This window comes from Stylophora pistillata, chromosome 12 (assembly GCF_964205215.1).
Source record: "Stylophora pistillata chromosome 12, jaStyPist1.2, whole genome shotgun sequence".
NCBI lineage: Eukaryota > Metazoa > Cnidaria > Anthozoa > Scleractinia > Pocilloporidae > Stylophora > Stylophora pistillata.
This window is the reverse complement of record NC_142530.1, coordinates 451080-458331: the sequence shown is the minus strand read 5'-3', so window position 1 is coordinate 458331 and position 7252 is coordinate 451080. Positions and strand designations below refer to the sequence as shown.

Below are 7252 nucleotides of genomic sequence, written 5' to 3'. Positions count from 1 at the left end.
GTGTATAATTTCCGGTAAGATTTTCGCGGACATGATCGATTTCTCTTACATTGCGTGCTGAGACTGAAACTTTTCACCTCAAGCAAATCTCCGTCGCACAGTCCAAACAAACATAGCGAGCAACTGAGCTACTAGTGTATGTCCGTGTTAAAACACACGAAAGGACTCTAAAGCACACTTCACTCTGATTGGGCAGAAAAACACAAAGATTTTCTGGCACCAATCAGATCCCAGAACGACAGCGACCGTTTGGAACTAGTCTTGTAAGACAATGTCCCCAGGGACTCTTCATGCCCAAACTTGAAATCGACCCACAGCCCCTGGGTCTCCGAGGATGGCCTAAACCTAGCGCGTGTGCGTAAGTTATTCAAGTTATTCCATCTCCAATGGAGAGCCAATTTTATGATTAAAGGATAAACAACAAAATTAAAGATCAATTGGGGTAAGGCCTATTTTCAGTGTACAATTCTACGTAGGTAGTGTATGGCTTTCATCGTCTTTATAAAGCCACAATGCTGAAAATCCATGTCTGCAAATTGTTCAGTTAGAAGAAGCAGTTGAATCACAATGCATCCTTTTGTTTTCTGCCTCGTTCTTCAAAGCATGCCGACAAGGTGGACCTCAATGGCCCTGTATTCTGTAGTTGCTCCGAGAGAAATCTGTCACAAATTAATGGATTTGTTGTGGTCACAGGTAGCCCAAGCTCACACCTAGCCCAAGCTCACAACTAGAAAAGCGGACGTGACTCTTACAGTGTTGCGCAACGTTTTATATTTATAAAGGTTTGTATGGGATGTTATCGGTTTGCCTTAAAAGAGAAAAAAAAATGTCTTGTTTTGAAATAAAATGGGCTTACCTTATTGCCTTGTTGTTTTCTTTGTTGATTCCTAGTGTCTCAGGCCATTTTGAAGCGTTTTCGGCGAGTTAGCGCTATGTTGGTGTTCAACTGCTAAAAACAAGACAAAACAAGACATTTTTTCCTCTCTTTTAAGGCAAACCGATAACATCCCATACAAACCTTTACAAATATAAAACGTTGCGCAACACGGTATGAGTCACGTCCGCTTTTCTAGGAGTGAGCTTGGGCTGCCTGTGTTATGGTACGATCAAAAATAAAAAATGTTTTGAGCACCCTTCACGTCACCAAAATTTTGCGAAATTAAGGAAGTAGGCCGATAGAGAGCTTTAAAGGGCTACGTAAGTTCTGTTTTCTTTTAATGTTGACCTATTTGATCTGATTAATTTTTTTTAAGATAAGATCTAGGAAAACTCTAAAGCGTTTCATGTACGTAGTTCAATATTATTTCTCGGAAGCGAACCAATTTCTCCATAATTCTAGATTTCTCTTCTACGTGTTGATTCGCATCTGCTCTCTTGAAAATTTAATTCAGTATCTACAACCAAACGTGAGTAAGAATGTAATAAATTAGTAATCTCATGAAAAAACCCCTGAATACCACCGCACTAATAGAATGGAAATTCGTATGATGCACGATCCTTTGCAGTAGATAGCGCTATTTATGCAATAGCGAAAATCAGACCTGAAAAAAATCAGGCCTGTACGGGATTCGAACCACTGACCTCTGCGATACTAGTGCAGCTCTACCAATTGAGCTAACAAGCCAACTGGGAAGTTGATTGAAGGATCGTGCATCATACGTATTTAATACCACAGTTCAAAATATATGAACTTCATATATTCATTGCATCTGATTTATCATCACGGGTTTATTACGAATCAACTTAACGGCCTGCTCCCAGTTGGCTTGTTAGCTCACTTGGTAGAGCGCTGCACTAGTATCGCAGAGGTCAGTGGTTCGAATCCCATACAGGCCTGATTTTTTTCAGGTCTGATTTTCGCTATTGCATAAATAGCGCTATCTACTGCGAAGGATCGTACATCATACGTATTTAATACCGCAGTTCAAAATATATGAACTTCATATATTCATTGCATCAGAATGGAAATTGTTGAACGTGGCAACACTCGAGTTTCCTCACTTTCTTGTTTTCATGGTGTGACGTATTTCCTGTAAATGAGAGTCATCCTATCTGTCACAGCTAAGAAGATAAATAGTAGGGATGTTGAGCTCATTTATTTTAATCCAGGGTTAAAACACTTAACTCCTTTGACTACACCTTTTTTTTGGTGATTTAGAAGTTTTCCACTACCTCTGATATGTTTTGCACTTAATAAACCTTTCAGGCTGTGTTATCAGGACATCGATAATTCCAGAATATTACCAGTATCAAAATATTGTAAACTCTCATGGGGTGTGCAGGCAACAGCAGTGAAAGAAAAATGCACCATTTTTATGCCAAAATAACTAACAATGTATATTTCTGAAAATATATCAATTTGTCAATATATCAATTAAATCATTCGATTGAACAGCTGATGTTAACACTCTAAATACCAGTAGTCTAAATAAATTATAAATTGTAGAAAAAGTAATACTGCATCACCATTGTGCAGAAGAAATCTGAATCAAAATGTCCTTATCTCAACGAAGCACAACTGTCCAGAGTTTCAGAAGTACAGCTGATAATCCCTTTAGGATCAACTACTTCAAGTATTCATTAAAAAAGTTAGTATTCAGTTTCTTTACTAATGCCTCATACCTTGTCTTATTTTAACCAAAATAACTTTTTTGGACATTGTCCTGTTCCAGCAGCCATATTCAAAAATTATTTCTAGAGTTGATGCTTCAATCACTTTCACCAAAAGTCAGCCTTGTTTGTCAAAAGTTAGAAATTGAAAGCAAAAAACAAAGAACTAGTTCTATGATACACACTAACCATTAATTCCTCATTAAGATCATTTTTGTTCTCCAATCAAACACCTTGATCTTGTACTCTCATTAAATAATAACTATTATATCATAACTGCTACTCTGAATTAAATCAAGGATAAATATTGTTTGTCATTTTCATTTAAATTTGTTTTGAAAGCATTGTTTTCCATACAAACAACACATTAATTAATGTGCTGTTTCACTTTATTTTGGTGAATACCAGCCCTACAAGAATGGCTGCAGTTGCAATAATTATGGCCAGAAGCACTGGATGAATGCTCCATCCATCACTGCTTTGAGCTGTTGTGTTTCCTTGTGCAGGTTTCTTGGCCATAGCTGCAAATGGACACATCCCAGGAGACTGATCTTTACTGGTATCAATGCTGCTGTAGACCTCTTCAAATGTCAGCTTCTTTTTCTTCTTGGTCACCTGATCCTCATATCCAGCCAGAGCATCTATCTCCTCAAACAAATGGATGTTGAGCAGGAAAACATAATTTGCTTCTTTGACAATCTCATCTGATTTGGCTTTGTCAATGCTGAGTTCATCAAGGCAGGATCTGTACTTGTTCTTAAACTTCTTAGCATCAGGAATGTTATCAAAAACATAGAAGTGCACTCCTTCTCCAGTACTTGGGAGATCCATAGCTTTAGTGGCCATTTTGCGTAAGATTTGTCCACCAGACAAATCCCCTAGGTACCTGGTGTAATGATGAGCTATCAATAGAGCTGGGTCCTTATCAGCTACTTCATGGATTCTGTCCACGTAGGCTTTTGTAGCCGCAGACATTTCAACTTGCTCCTTCCATTCCTCTCCAAAATAAAACTCCATATCTTCTTCCAAGGACTGCAGACGACCAAGTTCTTTAGGAAAATGCACTGCTTTCAACATGTCATGATCTTTATGTCTCTCACTCTCTCCTTCAAGTGCTCTGAAATATAAATGAGGACTGGACAATTAACACTGATACAATCTGCATTGTTACTCAGTCTTAGGGTTACTTGTCAACTATGGTAAGTAGAATTCTAAAGATAGCATCCCTCGCAAACAGCTAAATAATTTGCTATGACTCCAAAGCATGTAGCAGAGGTTTGTGCTCAGAAAGTACCCGTATCTCTCTATAATGCATATCAGTAGCTCTCAATATTGCCGTCTTGAACTGCACTTTCACATGATGGATTGAAACATATTTTTGCTGTTTGTTATATTTTATACTAGTCTACTACTAATTACATTTTGAGATGGGAATAACTATGGCTGCCATACACAGCAGTCAGTACTACGCAACTAAAGAGAAATTTAATCTTCATTGCAGAATCGCATTAGGGAGGGTCACAGCAAACCCACATTGATGTTCCTATCCTTGAATGGAAATAAGGGGGAAGGGGGGAGGGTCACAGCAAACCCACATTGATGTTCCTATCCTAGAAAGGAAAAAAAGAGGGAAGGAAGGGTGGGTTGGAAAGTGGAGTGTAATGAGCAAATGTAGTAGCAGTAAATACAACAAGGTAATAAAACCCAGATAATTATAGAGCTTACCTGTAGACAAAGTAAAGATCAGCCAGTAGTTCTTTATACCACTGTCTCTCAATTCTTCCTTTGGCAAACTCCTTTACAAAGTGAATGTTTTCTGCTTCTCGGTGGATTGGTTTGGTGCCTTTCTTCAACTCCTTTGAGAGATGAATAGAGGGTTCTGTTTCCTCAATTTCTTTATTCACATCTTCTATGATGTCATCAATTGCATTCTGAAAAATCTTTGTCCAACGTTGACCATCCAGCTTGTCCACCAGTAGTTTGCCATCACTGCAGACAGTCTTGAATGGACATCCTCCCGCTGTCACAAATACGGGACACTCCCCCATTTCGTCTTTCAAGCCGTGGGACACTTCATGTATCTGCTTAAAAATTTCTACAAGCTTAGCACCATGTGATCCCTCCACAGAGAAGGATGGAAGATTGGCAAGCTTTTTGTAAACATCTCCAATAGTTTCACTGTCCTTATGAGGGCAGCCATCTTTGAATTCAGGACACTGTTTCAGCTCTTTGTCTAACTGTTTGTCTCCAGCTTTTGCAAATGGACATCCAGATGCAAATGCAGGGCAAGTTTCTTTTAAATCCATGAGGTTAACAAAATGGGTAGCAGGTTCCTCTGACTTTGACTCCAAAGGCAACACAGAGTCCACTGGACTGAAAAGTGGCTTTCCTCCACTCTCAACAGCTTTAAATGGACAACCATCCTTCTGAAGAATTGGGCACTTGTCAGCTCTCTCGTGGCTTACACTGTGAATGACTTTCATGGTCTTCATCAGACCTTCTTTATGGTGGCAGTCCTTGTCGCTGCCTGGAATCTGCGAAAGCTTACTGTAGATTTCTTCAATCGTTTTAGAATCCTTGAAGGCACATCCTTCTTTAAACTCTGGGCATTTCTTAATTTCTTCCAAAAGAGCATCATTATCCATGTTGGCAAATGGACACCCTTCTTTGAAAGCAGGACACTTTTCCTTAAGTTTACTGACATCAGAGGAAGTTAACCCTTCTAATACAGCTGCTGGTGGCTCTATCAAAGGTTTTCCTTCCTTGCTGGCTTCTTTGAAAGGACAGCCTTCCTCTGTCTTGAATGCTGGACACTCTCCAACCTTCTCTTCCAGCTTTTTAGACCGAGTGTGGATGGCTTTCAGCAAGTTAAGTAGATGTTCATGTGTCGATCCCGAGCGATGTTTTATCTCTGGCATCTTGGAAAGTTCTTTCAGGATGTCCTTCACATTGTCTGAATTCTTAAAGGGGCATCCTTGTTTGAACTCAGGGCATTTCTTGATTTCTTCCATGAAAAGGTCTTGTGTAATCGTAGAATAAGGACAGCCATCTTTGAAAGCTGGGCAGCTCTCAGTGACTGATTCTGAGCCATATGACACCATGATGATATCCTATAAGGATGGCAAAATTTAACAGCTGGGACAGACAATCCTCTAAGGGACCTCCTAAGCAAATCTATATATAATTTAATATTTTCACTCCACAGATCACCAAATGAATTATACCCGGTATCTACCAAACACTTCTCCTAACATTTCTGTGAATTTGATATGACAATGTGGTGATCCTATGAGGACAAATTTATTTATTAGTCACTCAAAATTGAATTTTGTTTCTGGAAATTAATTGATGGCCAGTTCATCCAGTCGAGAAGACTTACACTACAATTCATAGAATTTTCTCAAATCTTGCACACGTTGCAGGCAAACCTTTACCTTTAAATTAAGTCAAAGCATACGTTTCCGAGTCAGACGAGGAAATAAAAAACAATTCTTTTGGTGAATACATTCGGGCACGAATCATTAAGGCAAGGCTACAAAAACACAGCTGTAACAGTTTGAAATGTGCTTGGCCTTCCGCTGCTATATAGTATTCATGTGATCAACCGAAAAAGCGATTTTCGCTAAATTTCATCACCTCATTTTCTGATGATCAGGTTCGAGATCGAAGTAGCTATTTTGCAATGAGCGTTTGAGGGAATCCATGCCAGAAATTTCGTAGGAAACCAGCTTTCCTCTGGCTATAGATTTCGAAGAGCCAAAGAAACAAATCTCCACTTGTCTTAAAAGAGCGATTTCTCTGTCCATCCCTGGCGTAGATTTCACGGACAATAACTATAGAATTTTAATTAAGCACTATTGGAACAACACTGGCTCGTAAGCATAGGAGACAACCCAGTCGAGCGAAACGACATTTCAAGCTTTGTATCCCGAATTACAATGTTTATTAAAAAAATTTATAACCCTTCTATTTGGGTAAAAGATTTAATGTTTCCAAAGAACATAAAAGAAAGAGAAGATTTACCTTCAAATGACTTGAGTAGCGTGTTTCCGTCTTCTGAGTCTCGCCTTCGTCGGGCCAATGTAGTTAGCATTACGCCACGCCAATACTTTAAGACAAATCCGTAACAATCAACGACCAATGAATTTCCTTTATTTTGCTCATGTGATCAGTCATGTGACTCTCTTGTCGGTTTCAGTTTTTGCTGCATCATCTGGCTAATAATAGCCCAGTATTGCGAAAGTAATTGCACAACAGTATCCCGTTGCTTGGGCCAGCGTTGTCGCGGTATTTTCCCATAATAGTCAGCCCCGTAACGCCACGGACTGCGACCAGATACTAACGAGACCGAAAGCCGAGGCAGATAATACAGACATGATCTTACACGACAACCGAATTCAATAATTGTTTTATTATACATTTAATAATAATAATAATAATAATAATAATAATAATAATAATAATAATAATAAATAATTAAGCAATGGACATTCCAGTGGGTGGCTCTTCTTTGCCCACTGTTTTCAGATCGAATTTCTACATTTTTTAAATGTAGATATTCTACAGACTTTGAACTCGACTTGATAAGTGTAGCCTACGAGTAGCCATACCCTCGGGGGTACGACTACACGCAGGCTAGATA

The 7252-nt window shown here is 39.0% G+C and overlaps 1 protein-coding gene across 2 annotated transcripts; it reads right to left on the bottom strand.

Annotated features, from left to right (window-relative positions):
* Positions 1-2125: 2125 nt before the first annotated feature.
* Positions 2126-6921, bottom strand: LOC111327430 (uncharacterized). Of its 2 annotated transcripts, none has more exons than XM_022931614.2 (3): positions 6634-6921; positions 4336-5720; positions 2126-3727 (listed from the first exon to the last, which is right to left on the bottom strand). In XM_022931614.2, the coding sequence occupies exons 2-3, from the start codon at positions 5709-5711 to the stop codon at positions 2995-2997; spliced, it is 2109 nt and encodes a 702-aa protein (XP_022787349.1). In that variant the 5' UTR covers positions 5712-5720; positions 6634-6921; the 3' UTR covers positions 2126-2994. The 2 variants fall into 2 exon arrangements, with proteins under 2 accessions (XP_022787349.1, XP_022787351.1); XM_022931616.2 differs by lacking the exon at positions 6634-6921 and adding an exon at positions 6247-6548.
* Between the last annotated feature and the right edge of the window lie 331 nt (positions 6922-7252).

What these genes read in the sequence shown, in the direction of transcription:
- LOC111327430 (XM_022931614.2), bottom strand. Translation starts at nt 5,711, where the DNA reads ATGGTGTCATATGGCTCAGAATCAGTCACTGAGAGCTGCCCAGCTTTC. An exon ending in GATCTTTACTTTGTCTACAG is followed by an intron (nt 3,728 to 4,335) that starts GTAAGCTCTATA and finishes TTTATATTTCAG; the next exon opens with AGCACTTGAAGGAGAGAGTG.